This window comes from Harpia harpyja, chromosome 19 (genome assembly GCF_026419915.1).
Source record: "Harpia harpyja isolate bHarHar1 chromosome 19, bHarHar1 primary haplotype, whole genome shotgun sequence".
NCBI classification, from domain to species: domain Eukaryota; kingdom Metazoa; phylum Chordata; class Aves; order Accipitriformes; family Accipitridae; genus Harpia; species Harpia harpyja.
In genome coordinates, this window is record NC_068958.1 from 12,539,400 (window position 1) to 12,562,066 (window position 22,667).

At 43.6% G+C, this 22,667-nt stretch overlaps 1 protein-coding gene across 14 annotated transcripts in view; it reads left to right on the forward strand.

Annotated features, from left to right (window-relative positions):
* EXD3 (exonuclease 3'-5' domain containing 3) overlaps window positions 1–22,667 on the forward strand; it is a 295,489-nt gene that overhangs the window by 59,222 nt on the left and 213,600 nt on the right. For all 14 annotated transcript variants that reach the window (XR_008239335.1, XR_008239338.1, XR_008239337.1 and 11 more), the window contains exon 3: window positions 7,359–7,473. Coding sequence is in view for 9 of the 14 variants with exons in the window: in XM_052815030.1 (XP_052670990.1) it covers window positions 7,437–7,473 (37 nt within the window). In the remaining 5 variants the exon portion in view is untranslated. The remainder of the gene's footprint in view (window positions 1–7,358; window positions 7,474–22,667) is intronic.

Sequence of the window (22,667 nt, forward strand, 5' to 3'; positions counted from 1 at the left end):
CTCTGCCCCGTGATCCTCCTGCCCAGCTCAGGGACATGGAGGGGTCACAATGCTACAGATGCTGTGTGACAAGCGTGGCGTGAAGACTGTTGAGGGTATCGTGCATCAAAAGCATGGGACTGGAAGGGTTTGGATGGTTCCCTTCTAGGGATAATACCCTCAGATAGCTGGCTGATATCTGGGCCAGAACATTGTGGTTTGGATTATTGCCCTTTTCATTCTCCAAATTAGCATTGGAGTTTAGGTCACCTCCCTGGCACATAACCTCTTCGGAAAGAAGGAAGAGGATAGATGCTGCATGCGAGGTGCTGGGGGGCTTTGGTAGGTGGAAAGGGATGATAAATACAAGGAGATTTAGGTAACACCAGAGGTAGGAGAGTAGGGTGCCTTCCTTTACACAGTGTGCTCAGTTACTGGAGCAAACCAAGGGGAAGAAGGGCCATCTGTGACTAGTATAATTTTACAGAAATATCTGGCCAAACAAATAAGAGATAAGAAATTTTAAGTTATGAACTGTTCATCTAGAAAAGGAGATGTGGATTACATTAGCAGGGTATGGCCCTTCCAGCCTGAAGCTCCTGTGCGTTCCTGGGCACTGCAGGGCTGGGACAGGTCGGTGGTGGTTTGTCAGCAGAGGGTGCCAGAGACCGTCAAACTAACTCGCTCCCTTTCAGCCTCCAAAGGGAAAAGCAGGTGTGAACCACAACTCCTTGTGTTCTGGAGCCAGCATCCTTCCGTGGGGCTGGAGCGCAGTGAGAGAACCACCTCCAACACCGAGAAACACCCTCACAGCCTTGCCCTGAGTTTCAGCAGTGACTTTAGTTGTGCTGGTTGTTTCCAGGGTGAGTTTTCCAAGAGACTGGATTGATGTGTAAGAAGAGCAAAATGAGCAGGGAGAGCTTGGTCTGCAGAGTGGTACCCATACGCATTGCTGGCAGAATGGGAGGACTTCACACATACCTTGAGATCAGCAGCCGTAGTCCCATGCTTCGATGTGTAGCCAGAAGTTTGTATCTGTGCATGCTGTCAGCCAGCAGGAGCCTCTTGGTGGGAGTGGAGATTTGCAGGTGATGAGGGATGTTGTTCTGGGAGCCTTTCAGAAGATCCTCAGAGCCAGCAGTGTGGTGACAGAGGAAGCCACTGCCTGGCTTTTTTTTCTCTTGGTGCAGTGAGCCTCCTCTTAGATGCTCTTGCAATTAGCTTCCAGGAAGCCTGATAGCAAGGGTTGCGGGGCTACTCAGGAATCATGTAAAGTATTTATTTCATCCTACCTATCCGTGACTCTTCAGATCTACAAGAAAAAAGAGCAAATGTTATTCTTACCAAATGCCCTGATAGGCAGGTACCCTGTGCGTGTTTGGGCTGCTTTCCTCTGACTCACACATGCCTTGGGAGTCACAGTGTCTCTCCAACAGGAGAGCCTTGGGGGCAGAAATCACTGAAACATCACATTTAAAAGTCTTCCTGGCCTTTCAGAAACTGAAGTCCAAGCTGTGAATTTTTTTCTTTTTTCCCTTCCTTTGGAAAGGAGGACTCATTTCAAGAAGTTCTGTTAGATTGTCCTTGCCCACCCTCTGGAATAACTGTCCTTGCTGTATTGCTGCAAACTGAATGAAGTAGTGTGTCGCTGCATTAACTTCAGTTGGATTCTGCTGGTAAACTGTTTACCCTGGCTGGAAGGGAAGTGGTGACCCAGCCGTTTGAAGTTGCTGCTTTTATAATGGAGGGTCAACTCTACTGTCAGGAGTAAAACATACAGAAATTAGCTGCTGGCTTGTGATTTGCACAGTCAGCTCTAGATTATGAAAGGCTGGGTGTGAACTTCTTGGTTTCAAATATTGCTCCACATGGTTGGTACCTGCATACGATTGTTTTATTCTTGGTATCCTGTTGATGACAATGATGTGCTGTACATTCTGCATACATGCAGGAAGACATGTTCTCTGGTGTACAGGGCTTTCTCCATGGGTTCAGGTTTTATTTATGCCCCTGGTGTCACAACAATTTGCTTATTGATATTAGGAACTTGGATGGGAACTTCCATTAAAAATACATTCTTGTCAAGCTGGCGGGTTTCACCATGCTCAGGGGTATAGCCTTGATGGTCCAACAGACTTTGATAGACATCTGTTGATATTTTGTCAGCTGCTTTCTAGTTTTAATGTCAGAACTAATGAGGCAGAGGGTTCACATTAGAACTGCATAGCTCCACTGGTTTCTGCTGTATGTGTTCTGGTTTGAGCCTTTAGGGGTTCCAGTGAATCTTATTATGATACTAATGGTATGAAATTATTAAATGATTCCCATAAATGATCAAAAATCAATAATCATTTAATAAAAATTCTATTAAACTGAAGTGGGGAAAGAGGGATCTCCTTCTTGGAATGAACTCAGATAAAATTAATCAATACAGAAGGTGGCTTTTAGCTGCAGGGTCTCGTGCTGGCCTGTTCCCAGTAACACATTCGAGCTTCTGCTGTGCCAATGTTCTGGTGGTGCTGTGCAGCCCTGTCCAGACAGGAGCTCGTCAGCCAGCCTGCAGGGTCTCGTGGAGCCCTGCCTGCTTTGGGATGGTGGTGGGGAGGTGACCTTGCCGGGGGCTCTTTGCAGAGGCACAGTGTTGCTGGCAGGCACTGGCTGACAGCTTCTGCTGCCTTTTTTTTTTTTTGCTGGTGTCAGTGCTTTTTTTCTATATCCTTATCACAGAGAAGTGAAGTTTCTATTTCTGGGTAAAGATTTGTGTGATAAAGGACTGTAAAAATAGGTGCAACTGCTATTTGCGTTACAGCCTATGGTATGAAGAGGCCTCTTTGTCGTCACTTTTTCCCACTTTGAAATAACATAGGCTACTAAACTTGCTTGTAAATAGGGTTGGTACGTAGGTAATATGTGACATACTGAAGTCTGAAATGCCATCATTCAAGCATGGAGCAGAGATTTTGGGTGGTGTAGCTTAGCTTATGCATTATGAAGAATGAAGTGTTGGGTTTGTGGCTGATGGGAGCCTAAAAGCCAAATCTGGCCCCAGGGCTGCTGAATTGGGTTTAAGTTCAGAATCCAAAGTCTGTAGAAGTCAATGAAAAGACACCCATGGTCTTCAGATGATGCTTTTGTTAGCACTTCCAGGACTATAGGTTTTTTTTTTTCCTGCAGAGGGATATCTGGATATCTTTTGCTGTGTGTGCCTGTATGTTCTGTAACAATAAAGCAATAAAAGGCAGGTTGCAAACATGTGAGATAGGCTTAAAAATCACAGCATGGAGAAGACTACAAATAAACATTCCTTCCTAGTATTTGTCTTCTTGTTTCTAAAGGTTTAAGTGACTCTCACTTCACGTTTTCAAATCTTTTTCCATAACCAAGCGGAATAGAAACCTGCTTTTTTGCTTTGGTGACATTTTCTGAGGAGAGATATTTTTTTATGCAGTCTCTTCATCCAGCTGCTGGGCTTTAAGGAAGGCACCAGCCGTGGCAAGGCTTGAGATAATGGCACAGGAGTTGATCCCACAGAGGGTTAACAAACTATCAGGAGAGAGATTTACTGTTTTTCTTGGCAAGGCTCCGAAGCCTCTTGTTTGCTCCAGCCCCGTGATGGCCCTGCTCGAACTGAAATCTCTCAAAAGGAAACCAGTGGCCTCCAGTTCCCTGTCTGGTGGTGGCTGTGGCCTCAGCTGTTACTGCGGAAGCAGGACCATGAATTTTGTTTACACTGTCAGGTGAAAAAGCCTCCCCATCCACCCGAATGTTACTTCACCTTTGGGGCAGTTATAAACTGCAGGCAGAGGAGGTGTCGGACATTTGCTAGACATTCATCCTTTTTGCTTCACACCATGTGCATTATTCAGGATGACTGGGTGCAATCATTAGCTCATTTTGCTTAAATATGAAGCAAAACGCTTCTGCGTGGCACTAGTCCCCAAATCAAGAGCTCAACAGTGCCCACACCTGCTCTGGAAAAGAATCAGAAGTCCTTGGAGAAGCAGTTTGGCAGCTCTTTGCAGAAGCCTTTTTCTTTAGCTGTTCCATGCTGGGTTTCCATATGGGGAATTCTTTGAACCAAGCAGAAGACATCCATAACAGCAATTACCTTCCAGTATGCTGTTATTCACCACTCTAAACTGATCACAACATCCTGCAGGATTGAAGTTGTGGAGTTATATTCTCCCCCGGACACACTTGATTTAGACCTAAGTGGAGCTGACCTAATAGGATAAAAAATAAACTTGATCCTGTCTACAAAAAATAGCAGGCAAGGAATGAGAGAATAGCCTTTTTAGTGAAGAACAATTGAATTACATTTAATATTAATTCCTAAATTACTCTTGTATGATGTAAAAAGCAAGGCTTGAGGGTTTTTAGATAATATCAAGGTTGAAAGAAGCCTTGAGGAGAAATTGTGACTTTTTTTTACTGTTCAAAAGGATGGAAGTAGTGCCTCAAAGTGTCTTCTGGCAAGAAACTTTCACTTTAGTAAATTATTGGATGTGTCTGATGCCAGTGATGTGAAGAACTACAAAGTGGTGCAGAACAAAACTGAGGCAGGTATTCTGCAGCAAGCAGTGATTCCTGGTGGGGTGAAGAACAGGGAACAGAGTGGGGATAGCATGATAGTTTCTCTGGAAATCTCAGGCATTACCCCTGGGTGATAAGGTTTGGCTGTCTTTAACTGTCTACATCCCAAATGTAAGGAGTCTTTTAATGTACAGTGTTCAAGCATACTGCAGAATCGCAGAACAGTTGAGGTTGGAGGGGACCTCTGGAGATCGCCCACTCCAACCCCATGCTGGGAGCAGGTTGCTCAGCGCTGTGTCCAGTCAGGATGGAGACCCTACAACTTCTCTGCACAGCCTGTTCCAATGTTTTGTCACTTGTACAGTAAAAAACAAAAACAAAACCGTGGGGTTTTTTCCTAATGTTTAAACATGATTTTCTGTATTTCAGTTCATGCCCATTGCCTCTTGTCCTGTCACTGGACAGCACTGAGAAGAGTCTGGCTCCATCTGACTCTTGTATCCATGTAGATATATCAAGATAAATACAAAAACTGTAGGCAATTAAAGTAACACAGAAAGAATGAGTAGGTAATAGATTCAAAATACCAAACTTCAAAGCAGTGACATTTGATTTTGTTCAATACTGGTACTTTGCCTGACACTTTCTGATGTGTTTCTTGATGTGCTGTGGGACAGCAAAGCCAATACGTTCAACTCTGGGGTAAAATAATGCTAGAGGGTGGGATTCAGCTGGTTGGACAGAGATGCCTTCATCTGAGGTGGCCACTGAGACTCTATAGACAGCTACCAGAGAGAAATGGCTTACTCCGTAGATCTCTTTCAAGTCATCCCTGTTTGGGTGAGCTCCCTAGAGATGACTCTCTATCTCCACTGGTCAGATGGGGAGCCCGGATAGTCAGATGAGATGCAGGTGTCTGCGTGTAATAGATAGATCCTGCACAAAGTGCCCTTGGAGGGGCTTTGTGTCTCCAGAGCAGCACCGATACTCCCTGTGTTTGCTTTGAGACATGCTTCTGCTGTGACTGGGGATCAGTCTTGGAGTTTAATATACAAACAGGGGAGATGGTCACGGGGCACAGAAGCTTACAGGTGTTCACGTGGGTGCGTGGTGGGATGGCTGCCCTCAGACCAGGCTTCTCTGGGGAAAAGACTGCCTTCCCATGGGGCTGGCGTGTCCAGCAGAGCCGGTGGGGCCCTGCCTGTGTCTGTGGGATGGACCTGGTCCTTTGCTGTCCTGTGGCCCTGTGCACCGGAGGCTGAGCACGTCTCCCTTGGGTCTGCTCTCGTGGCAGCTGACTGGAGGCAGCTAGCCCTATCGGATGTGCCCATTAAAAGCTGCTCTAGATATATGAACGTGACCCCAGGACGTTGTGATTGAGGGCTTGGTTCCCTGCCCCACAAGAGTCAGTCCTGCTGGAATTTCTATACAATGACATTTAAAGGGAGTGTAAAAGAAATCTTGTCATAGTTCTGGGAATCAGCCCAAGCGTGTGTTTGTGTCGGTTACTGTGGTGGGGTCTCATGGGACGCAACCTGGAAAGCCATTGCTTGCAAGTGGGGAAATTCTTCTCCTTTGCCCAACTGCTGAGTAGAGCCAAATTCTTCAGAGTCCTGGACCATGAACTTGCCATTTCAGTGGGTTTGTGTCCCCAGACAGATCGTGGATGAATTACAACCCTTTTTGTTTTCTAGGAGACTAATGGAGTAAACTACGTTTAGGCTAAAACATATTTGTTCCACTTTTGGTATCTCCCTCCCTGCCCTGCTTTTTTTTAGGGGGTGGGGGGTGGCAAAGACCTTAAAGAAAGTGAAGGCTCTTTGCTAGTACAACATGTTGAGGTTAATTCTGACCCACTAGTCACATAGTACAGCTGCTTGCACTTAGCAGCTTGGTGTGAGATGCTACTAAAGGTGACCTTCATAGGTCACCTTTTGAATATAAACCTTTTGAATTCCCCTCTGAGTGACATACACCTAATGTTAAAGGTGGGATAGATGTTTTCGAAGTTAGGTATCATCTGTTGAAGAGCAGGAGGCTATTACTCTGAGGACATCCGGATGCACTGCTTGTTCTGTGTCATGTCCTGCTCAATGGTGCCTTACTTACGCTGCTGCTAACAACAAACAACAATATACTGATGTATACCTTTAGCCTGTTGTACAGTGACTTAAATCACTTGTTGTTATTGCTAGTCCATTTGTATTTTTCTAAGCATTTGTGTTCCACCAGCACACTCAGAGTGAGTACTCTCGAGGGGGAATTTCCTTCCTGATAAACAATTCTGCAATGTGATTCAGCAGGAAGGATGTGGTGGTTAAGGCACTGGGTTGGGATTTGGGAGACATGGGTTCTGTTCCCAACTCTACCACAGTCAAGATGTGATGAGTGGAAGGGCAAGCAAACAAAGAGGAGGAGCTGTTTAGCTACGGCAAAAACATACTTTCACGTGGACTATTTGTCCAGTTTGGAGGTTAGCTAGGTCTGGTTTTTTGTTTGGTTAATCAAGTAAACAGTGTTAAAGACTCCCGTTTGTGCAATTGAAATCTGAAAGCTAATCTTGACCTATTCCAGGAATTCAGATGTTGTTTTAACTACATGTTATTTTAAATTGCATGAGTTTTCAGATACCACTTCTCAGTGTTTCTTGGTTGACTTAATTCACCATTTAGTTCTCTGGTCTTCAGGCAATGTACTATGACTTCTATGCTAAGTTGTATATGCACACAGTTTCTGCACTATCATGCTTAGATTCAAAGGCAACAGACCACACAGAAGATATTTCCTTTCTCACACAGGGTGAAGTTCCTACAGTTTGATAGTAACACTACATTTTTTCTTCTTAGAAGCAAGAGCTTGGGCTACCAACTCTGAGCTGTAGACTTCTAAGCTCAGCACCCTGATTCAGTGCTGCCTTTGGGAGGATGAATCAGGACAGTGACTCAAGTGATCAGCCCACTGGTGAGTTCTCTGCTTGTCCAAGTGTTTGCCTATATTCTCCTGTTTGTTCAGCATGATTTGCTTTCCATTTATTTTCCTTAGTGCTATTGGAGGAGAATGCTGAGTCACAAATAGAGCAAAACCTGTGAATTCAATGCTAAATTGTGTGCCATGAAGGTTATTGGATCTTTGAGGTTTCCTGGTCCACATCTAGATATCAGTGTTCTTAGACTTGTATTCCAGGTGGAAAATTTTTATAGCCATTGTTTTTATAACTCATTCAGGTTTTATCCGTAGTTTAGTTTTCTCATTAATTGCTTTTGTAATTGCTTTACTTTATAAAGTAAGACCTGTGGAAGATGCACACGCATATCATTTAGATGTATGTCCCATGAAGTTTCAGTGTCAGGGTCCTTGCTGGAGAGATTGAACAGACAGGATTTTGTTACATACTCTGGCTCAGTCCTGCCATAAATTTCCTCTCCTCTTCCATCCCCATGTTTGGTTACTGGAATTCGGTATCATCTAGTGCTTCTGGCAGTTTCTGCAAAGGAGAAGGGCCTGGGAGATGCGTAAGCCAGAAGCAGTGCCTGACAGCCTCCCAGGCTCTTGCTCAGCTCTGTGCTTTTTTGGATGTGTAAAGGGGCATTCTTAGTTCTGACGTGAGGACTATTTTTTGACAGTTTCCATTGTTCGCCACTCTTTGTTAATGGGTGAGGTCTTTTTGTCTGATTCCTTTTTCAGAAGTAGAGGCTGTTATGAGAGCTGGCTGCTCACAGGTTTGGGGATTTTTCTTTTGTTGTCAAGAGTCCTGAGAATTTCGTCCTCCCTTTTTCAGTCTCACTTGGGCAAACTTGTCCAGACAGTATCTGCCTGGGTGGATTGCTAGGATATCCCCTTGCTGGGATAGCAAGGAAAGTGGTCCTCATAGCCACCACCCTTGTGCCATACTCTTGCTGTCACAGTCCATGTGGCTGTAGGCAGAGCAAGCTGATGAGTTTGGGGTTCTGAAAGATCACTAAAGATCTTGCCATTGTCTATGGCTTTGAATCTGGGAGTTCAAGAATGGAAAATTTTAGGAAAATTTCCGGTGGTAGCATGGAATATCTGTTCTGTAATACTCTGCACACGTTTTTATTACTGTGAACAGGTGATGATTACACATCAGGATGTCATGCAGATTCATGAATCATCCACAAAAGGACCTAGAGGCTGGGTCTTTGGAAAAAGACATTCAAGGAAAGTCCCTGTAACACAAACCTTCCTGGGTGCTCATGAGAAATGTGTGGATTGCATGGTCAGAATATTCGTAGATGGCTCATTGCAGCATTATTTTTTGTAGGGGTAATAAACATTATGTTTTGGGTTTAGATCCACTCTCTAAAACAGGCACAGGAATGAAGCTGTCCAGAGGGACACATTTCCAATGTACTACTTGTATGGATTTTACACCTTCTGTTGATGTGCTTAGTACTGGTTGCTGTTGGAGTCAAGATACCGGATTAGACAGGTGTGATCCACTGATGATCTTGGCTGAAGATAGGGCTCTTCAAATTTGAACCTTGATTTGTTCAGCTTCCACCACCCTTCTGTAGCTACCTAATAAGTTTTACACTGTTGGTTCATTTCATTATCTAAGCCTTGCTACCACTGTAGCTATGCTTAGAGAGGAAGGATATTATAATCTTGTGAAAGATTAGAATATAGCTGGAAGGGTAGCACTTTTCTCAGGGTAGGAGACAGTCAAGGTTTCTCCCATTCTGTCCTCCCCTTGTATGCAGGAAGGAAGTGCTGGCAAAGGCCCCCTCAGCTTCCTGTCGACTTCGGAGCACGTTTCCAGACACAACCTTCTCCACCATCCATCACCCAGCCCAGCCAAACAATCACGGCAGCGCAACGGGAAAAACACACATCTCGCATAAACACTTTGGAGGCAGCGCGAGTGCAAACCGCTGGGATTCATGCACAAGTCAGTTTGACCTGTAGGCTGTGTCTGACAACAGGTTACTGTGGATTTTCTTCCCTTCCCTTTATAATCAAGTATTTCAATAATCAAAATTCCCCTTTACAAGAAGCAGCTTAACAAAGAAAAAAAGGGGAAAAAGAAGGAAAAGGGCTGATGTTTAGTAAAGAAGCTACTGTGCTGACAGGTTGTGGAGCCTGAAGCCAAGGAAATGACCGGGGATGCTCTCTGGTCTGGAGCACCCCAGAGTGGTGTGTCTGGCCACAGGGGAAGGAAGTAACTGTCATCTGCTGTGACGGGGGCAGATGTTTCTGTCAGGTTTTCGGGGTATGGCAGTGATGAGGCAAATGCTATGAATGATGCCTTAAAGAAGGAGGAAATAAATAAGGCGGACGCCTCACCTCTAAATGAATCACCTTTGCTGAATAAGATTCTGTGCCTCTCTCCAAGAAAAGGCTCAGAACTGAACCATGATCTTTTTCTCCTATTACTCGTTTTGTTTAAACGTTGCATTACAATATTTAGATAATACTTTCAGACCTGTCTGCTCTGTAAGCTTTTTTTAACCATTCCTTAAAACAGCTATTTGGTTTTATTTTTTTCAGTATGGTTTTAGTATTCTTGCCAACTTTGAGCTGGGAATTTCATTTTGGTTCTGATAGCAAAAGCCTGCAAAGATCAGCTGTTAAGAGATGATGAGCAGTCACTGAAACACCTCTCAAGATCACTGTATAATCCTGTTGTACAACTGGGTATGACAGAATGTCAAGAGTCTCACTTGACGGAGAAACAACTTTACAGTATTTGAGGCTTAATTTTCCTTATACGTCTAGCCTGAATGCTTTATGTGTAAGGCTGAGCACCTAGGTTAGTCTTTCTGGGTGTGAGCATGCACACAGACAGAGCCCTGTCTGCATTACCATGTTCTCACTCTGCATTTTCCGGTAGGTATTTTGGAAGCCATCCGTTTGTTCCTTGGCCTGAGATAGTCCAAAGCTGCCTCCTAGTAGGTTGTGTCCAATAGCAAGAGGACTGGTTTGTACTTGGGAATGGAAGGAGGGGGATGGAAAGACTTATCAACCACCAAAGCAATTGTGTCTGCCTTCCTTGTTTCAAATTGATGCTACCCTTGTTGAATTGTACTTTGTGTTTGAGCCCACATCTCAGGGTCGGCTAAGCACATCAGCTTGTAAATTAGTGTGGAGTTAAAACACCTCCAAGACTTCTCTGTTTGGGGCATTGGAGAGTTTGGGGTAAAACTCAAGCCAGAATCCAGCTTAATGGTAAATTTAAAACTTACCCTGAGATTTCAGCAGTTGCTCATAGTGTAAAAAAATAATATTTTGTGGTGTTGTGTTTTTCCTGATTCCACTGACACTACAGGATTCTGTCAACCTTTCCTCTGACTTTTCTCTCTGAAAAAGGCTACTGGCAGTAATTTCTGCAGCATGACTATCTTTGCAGTGCGCCCAGTGTACTCAGAGTCAAAATAGTATTTACTTAAAGCTACGTTTTGGTGAAGTTGGGATGAAAATTGAATATGAGTGTAAGCTCTAGAATTAAAGAAAGAGTACGTTGTTTTAACGATAAGGTTTTTAGGCTAGAGTTATGGAAGTAATTGGTGAAGACTTTCCAGAAGCAAATTGTGTACCACTGAAATCTGGCCACTCTGACCCCATATGCATACTGGCTGATGTGGTGGTTGTAGTTTTAACACATCTTTTAGTGCAGTTCATGCTTTTTATACTTTTTTATCAGGTAAAAACCAGTGTGTAACTCCTAACAGTCTTGATAAGCAAAAAAATCCCCAGCTCCATGCTGGCTACCTGTATGAGCACCTCATCTGCCCAGCCAAATGTGCCTTTTTGTGGTTATTTCATTCCTCCTTCTCTGCTTCATATTTTTATTGTCTTTTGTCTGGGCTTGCAACAGGCGTGAGATGGGGAGTAAGCTCCTTAAATGCCTTTACAATACTCTGTGGGACACAAATTATTTCTTATTTAAGGTCTTTACAGAATGCAGTATTATGGAGTCCTCATTTAAAATCTGAAGGCATTTCTGCAATGCTAACAATTATTTTTAAATCTACCAGAAATGCACATGAATAACACCAACTGAAAAAGAAATTACGGTAAAAGTTACTGGGGATGGGAAGGATAATAAACAGCAGTAATAGCTGTATGTTTATCAAAACAATAACAAAACCAAAAAAGTTATCCATGAGAGCAATGGCCTAGAATTAGGAAAAGTCAGGTTTCCCCACTGGTCAGGGCTGAACGTAGATGCTGTCAACTGAAGTTGTGAACTTTAAAAGAAAAAAAGCAAAACTCAGCAACCTAGTTGCAGGTCCTGCCGTAGACCCAAAGTCCCCAGACAGTTTGTGGCATTTGGCAGTCTCGTTTCCCTGTTTTGTGAAAGTATAAATCTTCCCCTTTGTGAAGTTTCTTGACTGTACATGGGAAAGTGCTCACATTAACAGCATGCAAAATTTCTTAATTTCCTTCTAGAAATTAATTTATTGTATCTTTGCTTGTCCTGGCTATCTTGTTTGGAGGAAGAAGATATCACTCTAATGGGCAGCGGGTGCAATTCTGCTTAGTTCCTACATGTACTGATCTCTTATTTATTTTATTAATCTAATTATGCACTGTGACAGCAACGGGTTAAAAAAAAGAGACAGGACTGTGATTTGTTGACAGTGTCCCTTTTAAGTACAAGAGTGCCAACTTGAAATCAATCCACCGCATGCTAGCCGAGCAATGTAAGGAACGCAGGACAGCAGTAACATGATCAGATTTGCTGAAACCACCGAGCAAAAGTGCTGCTGCGCTGGGAGAAGCTGCAAGCGGCGGAGGTGTTTATTTCAAGAGACTGTGGCTAGGAGGACTGGTGCTTCTCAAAGAAGTGAAAGCAGGCAGGGACTTACGAGCCCCTTCTGACATGTGCTAGTGGCTGTCATGGTTCATGGCTCAAGGGAGGACAAGTCCTCAGGACTGCCAAAGTCGAAGAAATAGGCTTGTGATAGTAAATGCTTGTTTGCCCAGGGATACAAAACCACTGTGACTGCAAAGAATTATGTTTAGATTGGACATGTGGTCATATGACATAAACTGATCGATAACAAAGTTTTTTTATGAATCGCCTGCTGGTCTGTACCTTTGCAAAAAGGGATGGAGTGTAAGAGCTGTTTCCTCCCACTCTGGTTCTTTCACGTAAATCTAGTGAAGACAAGGGTCAAGTTAAATCCAACAGTCCCAAACAACCTTCACAAACTCTAGCAGGGTCTAGGTAACAAAAATTGGAGGAAAAACATACTGTGAAATCAAACAAGCACCAGTTATGAGAAAGACCGGAGGTGAAACTCTGTCCTACAACCCAGGACCACGTTACTGCCTCTTGGTGCTGGTTACCATGCAGTGCCTTGAGAGATGACAGGGTTTTCTGCACGCTGCTCTCCCTGGCTCCACAGCCCTTGTTCACTAGGCAGATGTCCTCTTCTCCAGCTTGACAAGAACCTGCAGGGTGGGGTGTGCTTTGTAGGAGCAGAGGGGGTTGCCTGCAGCATGTAGCCACAGATCTTCTCACCCAAGGTGTCTGCCCCTAAACAAAAGGGTTTGGGAGTAAAAACACAGCCTCCATTTGTGTGCGGGGAGAGAGGAACGACTCTGCCGCTGCAGGGATTCATTTGTGTTTTAGTGGGAAATGTGAGGCAATAGAAATGTCCTGCTCTGAGTCTAAAGCAGTGCTTGCTGTGTGTGTGATTGTGCGTTCTTTTAAATTAAACTATTTTGCAAGCACTTCCTTCCTGCATTTCTCAGAAGGAGGGAGGGGGGTGTGCAAAGAATGTTTAACTGCCTTTGACGGAGGAGGAAAACTGAAGAAAACAAGAGATGCAATCCTAACTACTGACCTTTTACTTGAGCTTGGTGATGTTTTTCAGCAGCAGAGCCTCCAGGGAGTAACAGCATCCTCCTTGCTATTGTGCTGCCTGCCCAAAAAGGGGGCTAAAGTTCAGCTTTTATGATGTTCTCACTCTGGGCTTGTGGGAAAAAGGCCACATTCCCTTTCTTAGGTCATACGAGTGCAAGAGATGACAGAGTCCTACAGTCTAACCCCAGGGCATTAGGCCAGTTCGGAATGAGACTGGGATAGACAGCTTGGTAAATATGCAGCCAGCTTTTTCTCCTTACGGAGATTCACAGCAGGTGGGAGGGTAATTTACATTGTTAAATTAAAAGGCACTGATTTATTTTATGTTGGTGTGTTATTGTTTCATAAAAGCACATGGGTTGCCATTACTCATAATGGACTCTTGCACTTTATTGTTAAATACTCCTTTTCCACTTTGGTCGACAGTTACTGGAAATGAATGTTATCCACTTAGACAAAAACAAGAGGCAAATAAGCATAAAACAAAACCCCAGCCTCCTCCCCAACAAACCGCAGGTTTTTAGGGAACCCTCCACAGTTTTGAGGATTGAGATTATTGCAGTGGATGTTCTCAAATTGTGCTCCTTGTCCATCTGACTGTTTATTCCCTGTACCTAGGGGCTAGAGAGCCATTGGTCCCTTTGCTCACTGGTTCAATCAGGCTCCCCATCTTGTGGGTGCCACCTAGTCTTCTGCTCAGCACCATGGTAGGCTGACTGTCGCCAGTTCCCTTAGCAGCATCTAGTGTTTCTACCCATTGAGCCATTCTATCCTTCAGCCTTGTTGAAGTGTTGTTCAGCAGATACTGACCTGGTGTTTCTAAATGGCATGATCCTGGCTATGGAGAGATGGTTGTGCTTCCTGAAATGTTGAGCAGAGTCTGGGAGCAGAGGAGGTTCTGCCTGGAAAGGCTGCCTATCTTAAGGATAGATACTGTTTTAAAGTTACTATAAGACATACTGTTTAAAAAAATAAATCTGGATGATGCTGATGTCTGTCTGTATGATTGCATCCTTTCAACAGTGCTTAGCATGGCCATGTTGTCCTGCAGCAAACTAAGAGATCCTGTCTTGTGGCTGATGTATGAGTTTTACCTTAAGTTGGAGCCTTGTCTTTTTCACGGTAGAGCATGTAAAACTCAACATTGTACCTACCTACCCTGCAGTTCATTGAAGAACATGTATCGCTACCTATTATATAATTAATAATGTGTATCTCTACATGTTAAAAGGAAGGGAGTGTGTTTTGGCAGAATGGAGCAAATGGAACTGCTGACTGGTCTAGCAGCTTAATCACAGCTGCAAGGGGAAGGGTTTGTTCCCTGCCCTTCTCCCTCACACCCTCGTACCCAGTCCTGGGTACAAGTCCTCTTTGCTCCAGTGCTGTTACCTCGGACCCTTCACTGAGTTGATTCAGTTCACTGGCCCAGAAAGAACTGATCCGTATTTTGGCTGAGTTAGTTTTCTGCCAACGGCTTGGGTGGGACAGGTTTGTGAACAGTCTGCTGAGGACCAGAGCCTGCATGAGCTGGGGCAGGGAAAAGGGTCTCTCCACATTTCAGCAGGGCGAGCTGCTGAGTGGGGAGAGTTCAGGTTGGTTGGTGGAACTGCACTCGCATGCAATACGCAATAGAGATGTAATGAGGACGAGTCACTTTGCTTTTGGACAGCTTATGCTGGCCTATGTGAGATGTCTTGGCACCAGCAAAGTGGTGAAATAGAGCCTGATATTAATTCAAAATACTTGAAGAACGTGCATATGCCGAAGTACACCTTTGGGTGGCTGTTTTATGGGAGCAGACCTGTTAGGTGTTCCCCCCTTAGTAATGCTTTCACCTTCCTGGGTACCACACACCTGTGACATGGTGGAGCGTGCAATTATGGCAAGGTGATGGCCGGCTTGCCACACCTTGTGATTTTTTTTTTTTGTCTTTTAACATTGAGCCTTGCCTTTGCAGCATCTTCCAATGACTGACCCTCAAATTTGGTGAGTACAAATACATAGTTACCTGAGGTATGCAGGCAGATGTTTGGGTTGTGGAGGAGAGAAATGAGGTACTTGGAGTCTGTCAACTCTCTGGCATTTCTGATTATCGTAATGAGTGGTAGAGTACAAATTAATGCTGGGAAAACAGGCTTGAAGATGAGGGAGGTTTGCCAGGAGGTTTGCCACAGATGAGAGAGTTGGACCCATGACGTGAAGCCAGCAGGCAGTGGCATTCAGATAACCCCAGGCGTGCGTCTGATCAAGGCAGAATCACAGTTCTTTTAGCCAACTTGAAAATTGCTTAATATTAATCTTTCTGGATACAAGTATTGATTTTCTTTTATACAAGAAAATGCCTGTGGCAGCCTGACGTACAGTATTGTCTTGGCATGGGTGCTGGATATATGCTATTGCCCAACTGCCCACTCTCCACCATCAGCTAAGTAGTGAGCGGCTTTAGTGGCTGTGGAAGAGCCACCATCCCTGTTGACTTCCAGGGAGGAAGGCCATTTTACAGAATTGTAGGCTTTGGCTCTACAGATCATGCATTTAACCTTATTTAATTTTGCCTAATTTGAGGAGGTATCTCTTTTCATTTTCTTCTGGATGCTCTTTGGACTAAGCTACACAGACATTGGGAGGGAGAAGAATTTTTCTAAATTGCTTGTTTTTTCTTAAGGAAAAAGTAATTAAGATTTATTATCGGATTTCCCTCCCCAGGGCTCTACCTCAGAAAAATCTTCTGTAAAGCAATTTTCAGCTTTTACTTCAAGAAGTATGTAGCAAGCTATCAGTAATTCAGCATAACAAAAGTTCACGCAGTTCAGAGCTTTCACGATTACAGAAGAGCTTTTCTTGGGATTTTTAAAATGTCCTAGACACAATTAAAAGAATTTCTCAGCAAGGGGAGTGCAAGCTGGGGACTCTCCAGCAGATGTAATCACTCAAGGAAGACTTTGTTTGGCTTGGCTGGGTCCTGCCTTCGTTCCATGCTCTTTCATCCCGCCGCCGGTCTTTGTCTCTCAGTCTTTTGCAGTGTCTCTCCGTCTGTCTCTGTCTGTCTTTCCCTCTTTCGATCTGCCCCGCATTCCCTTGCAGGCTGAATGGGACAGTGTTAACCTGGCCGCTTCCAAGACAAACAGCGAGTCAGATTGAAAGAGGGGGACCTTTGGCTGTCATGAGACTTTGCGGTCACTCACTTCCTAGAATTAAAGGCTGGGAGTTGATCTGTAAGCCAGCCAAGACGGAGACAATGATTGGGTTTCCATTTTGTTCCTTTGATACTGACTTAAATATGTGCACCAAATGGGAAAACAAAATTTACATAAAAGTAAGTAGAAATCCACTTTCTTATACAGATCTGTTCTAACCTGTGTCTTCCGATGTGGGTAACAGAGGTAGCAAAACTCATCTGTTGTTTCCTGAAGGACTTTGGAAATCAGGCCTGCTCTTAGAGAACTGATTTGTAATTAAATCCTGCCCGTGGTGTGGGTTTTTTGGTAGCCCTGAGAAGATGGGACTGGTGCAGCTGGAATCGCAGTGGGCGAGAGGAGACTGCACAGAGGTGTAGCAGCTCCAGGCACAGCTTGTGGGGGACATTGAGAGTTCCCGTGATCCCTGCCACCCAGAAGGGTCTGTGCCTTCACTGGGGACTGCGTGCTGGGTTTCCAGACCTGCTGATACCAGGCTAGAACAAGTTAGAAGTAATTGTTAAAACAGATGGATCCATGCTGATGCGAAAATAAGGGAGGTCAGAATCGGAATCGGGCACCTGTTCTCGCTTCTTTGGGGGTTCTGCTGGGAGGCTTTGGGTAAACTGCTTCACTTTCGGTGCGTGGAGGAAGTGCAGCATCCTCGTGCCTTATAAACTGTAATGTATAGCCTGAGGTGCAGCTTTTTAAGGACACCAACACCTGCTCAGTGTAGAAAAGGAAAAATACAAACATAGAGGGCTGTTTCTTCGAAGTAATACACGCTGTTGGCAGGTCTTTACGACAGTGTGTCATTCAGCACTGCTGCTTGGGCGTATGTCTTGGTAGCATCATTGACTTGCAAGAAAGTGTTGAAGTGGTCACAGTTAGACCTGTAAAAGGATTGCATTTGGGAGATCATCACATCCTTGGCTGCGTGCAAGTCTGACAGATTTCAAAGATCTTTATTTCAAATGTCTTTGAGATAAAGAAAGTGGTGGTGGAGGAGGGCACCCACTTGGAAAGGATTTTAGGTAACTGCAGCTCACAAACACATGCACAGCGTGGTAAGTTGTTCAGGTAGCTTTGTGTCAAACTTGGTGATGTTTTTGCAATGCCAGGGAAGCCAATACAGACTTCCTAATGTGTTTGCCTTGGTGCTCCCAGAGGTCCAAAGCCAGCTTCTTCTGAACCAGCTGCAAGCTATTACGGCTCATAAAGTCTGTTGCAACTCCTGGATGGTCAATGCTCTAGATAGCACAAAGAGTTGTTGAAGGTAAGTATTACATTCAGTCACATCTCACACTGCGTGATCCCTTTTTGGGATGGAGCTGTTGTGACAGTGCATAGGCACTTTGATCTTTCAGTCCCTAGCAACTGCATGGTGCTGTCCTTGGAGAGCTGTCTCAGTTGTACCTCCTCCTACTCCCCACAGCTCAGTTGTTTGAACTGTTCCTGAGTCCTCATATTTATTATTTATTATCCTTCACTTCAGTATCTGACTGTACTCATTTTCTATTTTAAGACTTTTTACATTCTCTATTACATCATTATTATTCTAACCATGCGCTCAAATAGGTCTGTAGTGGGCGATGTACTATAAAAAAAAGTATTGTTAATATCAGGTCTTTAGTGTTAGGCCCTGTGTCTAGCAGTGTACAATGACATGATTGTACTTTTGAGTGATTGGAGCACTGTGGCGTATGGTCTGGTTCTTCCGTGGGATATGATGACATGCAAAAGACCATAATGAGTATTATATTTTTAATTATATGTGCATTTTTAAATAGGTGAAGCTATGAACAAATCAGTATGTGAAAGATTGTTGAACTTCCCTGTTTGACTTAGTTGAGCTTAGTTATCAGCTAATTCTTGGACATCCCAAGGCAAAATATTTAGCAGTATTAATTTTTCTGTGAAGCTGAAGACTGAGGAGACTTGAACTCCAGTCCTCAGTAGTTCCGAAACAGGAATGACCCCTCAGGAAAGTCAGGCTGAAACATGCCATCATTCTACTTTTTTTTTTTCTTTAATTCCATGTAAACCATTCTGCTCTGAGTGGTTTATATACTCCAGCTATCTCCTAAAGCACAGAGGGATGTCCCACTTCCAGCCTCTCACTTACCCGTTCTGGCTTCCTTGTTGAACGTGCCATTCTTCCTGCTACCACAGCAAGGCAGCCGCTGGCAATTAACTTTCCTAGCTGTACTTCTTTTAGGTTTTTCTGAAATACCTGTCTCTAAGTTTACCTTATCCTTTCTCCCTGCTTGTGGGGAGTTCTTCTCTTTTCCTAAATGAAAAGGAATGATGTATTAAAGCAAATGTGACACTGGGTCACCTGCGGTCTGTTCAACCAGTTCCTGGTTATGTTATCAGTATGTTGCCTGTAGCTGGACATTTCTAGGCGGGTGTATTGCCCATGCATACGGGTGACAGGAGCATGGGTGTGAAGACCAGTACCTTACCCCTGCTCCAGAACAACCCCGGGATGATGATGATGATGTGCTTTTTGGACATGAGCTGTTTTTCAGCTTTAAACTGCAGCGTGCTGCTGGGCTGTACCAGCTCGTGTTAATTAGTGGACAGCAGTGATTGCAGCACCATACTCTGCTGTATGATTTCGGCATGTTGCAAGTTCAGTCATTGATGAAGTTGTGATGAGGAGTGATAAGGTTCCCTCTGAGGCACTGAAGGACATTTAAAATGCTCCAATTTACCTGCGATGATTACTCAGGTTGAGTGAAAGGCCTAAGAAATGCCTGTGAAATGGTGCTCATTGCCACAAACCACTTTATAATCCAGCCTGGCTTCCCTGTCTAGCAGTAGGACTATTGCAGCACCCCAGTTCTCTGCAGCCCACCCCATCAGTGGTCCCTGAATTGAAAACGATTTTGGGAGGCAGCAGGATATTGCACACTAAGCCGTTTTCCTCAATTTTGATTCAGCAGTGTAACTCAGTATCTGACACTAAAAAGACTTTCCATTGGTATTCATGGCTCATATAACAGCTCCTCAACTGTTTCCTGCGGGTTCAGAGGGAAAGGTTCTTTCCATGCATAATTTAATCACATTCAGCAGTGTAGCAGTTGGATTTTTTTTTTCCACAGAAAATCTATAATGTCTTGTTAGTTAAATCTTATACTTTTAGAAATGTCAGCGAGCTTGCTTATCTTGTTCATTCAGATAAACACCTCTCAACATCCTGTTTTTCTTATGTCATACGAACAGGAAGAGAACGATTGTTTGAGATGTGCGTCAGTCATAATTGGAACCAGGCAGCCATGTTACCCTCCCCATTGCCATAGAAACCAACAAATCTCTTTAAACATGTTGGGGGTGAGCTGACAGGTATCCTTTCTTTTCTACTTAACCTCCCAAGAGCCATAACTTTGCAAGTCATGTGTAGAACCTCTCAAAGATTTTTTTCTTTAATTTTAGCTAAGAGGTTACACCTATAAATTTTGCAAGTGAATAGCCATTGCCACTTTTATCTGAAGTAGCAATGATCTCTTTTATTCGGCCTTGTATCTAGTACTAGAAATACTGAAGAAATCCAAGGCAAGCTGTTTAGTCAGTGGTAGTGCAGTGTGAAGTACTGGGCAAGTTTTTGCCTGAGCCTGTGTGTAATGTCTGTAACGTGTCCTAGAGAAGAATGGTTTGAGCCAGGCAGCTTATGGAAAAGCATTTGGCAATTTTGCAATCACTTAAAGGTGAGTTGTAGAGCTTTGTGCATGGAGGGAGCAGATTCAGTATTTGGGGCACATTTGGGAGTAATTGGAACTGTTCCTGGCACCTCAGGATGGGATTTTCAAAAGCAGCAACAGGAGCAGAGAGATGCGTGAAGAACACATTATTTGAAGATTCTTACTTTCTTTGGCAATATTGAGTATCAGTACTAGAGACAAGTTTTAACATAACACACTGAGGTGTAATTAGCTATAGAAAGAAGAAGGAATTTTTTAGCATAGCAATTTCACCATTATTTTCTTCAACATAAAAATTAGCAGTAGCAATTGCATTCTGCCTGTGGAGAGCTTGATTCAGCCTGGACAAATGGGTCTTCTCCACTTTGTTTACCTGAGTCTTTTAATTAAATTATATATAACCTGAAGGGAAGCTGAAAAGCTACATTAAAAGCCATATTTTTGATTAGAAGAAAGCTATGATGTTTTCTCAAATTAGCATGTAAAGCAAATAATTTTGGTTTGGTATACTGCCCAACAAGAGCATGGATCATGGATGCCCACATCTGCCTTTTCTGCGCCGCTGTTAGTGGTAGCCTGTCTCCCCACACAGGCAGAGGAGGAGGAGGGAGGAGAAAAGGAGGAATGCACGGAGCTGGTAACAGTGTTGGAGACATCATCTCTTGAAAACACAGCCCGACGGACAGAAAATAAGCCAGCTGTGACCGGGACCTGCTGGCCTGGAGGGGGTGATCATTGGTTACCCACTCTTACCTGCGCCTTGGAGGAATGGCTGAGGAAAGAGCAGCAGAGGGAAAAGTGAATTTCGCAGCAGCAGACTTCAGGTAGGCAGGTAGGCAGTGACTGCCAGGACACAGTGCTGCGTGATGCAGGGCACCATCATTCAGCATGAAAGACTAAGAGGTGAAGTACTGCTGGTGGGTTAGTTAGTTTGTCTTCCTTTTATCCTCCCCTGGTGCTCAGACTGAAGATATGGAAGTAAACAGAAAAAAAGAAGCATTCGTTTGTAATTCCTACACATTTACATTTACAAAAAATCTGAAGAGGCATTCGTTACGTTTTCTGTGTCTTTCCTCTCAGCAGATCTGTTAAGGCTAAAAACACCCATGCATTGGGGGAGATGACACTAATATCTGCTGCAGACTTAGGCTTTTTTTTTTTAACTAGCGGGAGAGATTTGTACAAGTTTTAACATGTGTTGGGTAGAGCATATGAAGAGGAACTCTCACACAGATACTGGAAAGCTGTGAATTTCAAAGTAAATACTTAATAAAAGCAATAAGTGGCAAAATGTAATGTGTTCTTATATTTCTTAGCCTTGTTCCAATGGTTGTGTCTCCCTCTGATTCTGCCTTTGTCAAGCATTGGACAATAAAAGCTGTGGGCTTTTTCCTTGCTGGAAATGTTAGTTTCAGTTGTAACTGCAAGATTAGAAAGCTCACATGAATCCTAACTTAGGTGAAACTCTCCTTAATTTAGGCAGAAATTAAGCATTAATTAAAAACTGGGTTAAAAAGTTAGGTTGTGGACCCAACCCAAGCAAAATTCTTCCTTAGTTGATGCATATGGAAATTTTTGTGTCAGCTTTATTGGTTGAGAATTTCATCCATGGAGCTGTTCGTTCAAGGAGATATTTAGGTTTAAAGCTTTGGCTGAAATACACTGGTGTCACTTGGTTGGGATAGGTTAAAATACATGGACTTCTTCAGCTGAAGGTCTGAGCGTTTGTATTGCGGTACTGAAAGTGGACCAAATGTTTATAGCTGTGCATTTTAACATGTGCTTAAACACAGTCTAAATACTTTGCTAACATCAGGAACTCTCAATGTGAAAGTTTCTATTTCAACTTCTATTTTTAAAAACAATTTAATTCTCATTTGGATACTTACAGAACAAGGTTTCCTTGAACCTGATTACCTGTCTTCAGTGATCTGAATGGTCTCAGCTAATAGAAAAAAACAACAAAAAAGTGCATTTCTATTTTACTGAAAGGGTTATTTTAATATGCTTCTGAAATGCTGGCAGAAAAGCTGAAGTGTTCTTCAGGCTCAAGCTGTGTTTCTCATGTCTAACCTGCAGATTTCTTTGGGTGATGGGGTTATCCAGCCACAGATGAAAACAAATTATGTGTCTGATATTAAATACCTGAATCAGCTGTACCAGTTATGGAACTGTGTGGATAACAGAAATAGAAATCCTTAGGAGCTAGTAGAAGCAGGATGCCCTTGGTGCCTTTCACCTTGCGGATAGGGATGAAGCTGCAGCACTTTTGATTCTGTAAAGGGCCCGGTTGCCTGGTCTGTACCGGTGGAGGTCAGCAATGTGACCATGCACATCGGCCTCAGAAAAGGAGAGGTTCTGGCCCCCATTCAGCATCTGCTGATACTTCTGAAATACACAGAAGTGAGGAACTGGCAGAAGAAAATGTGGGAATGGCATTTA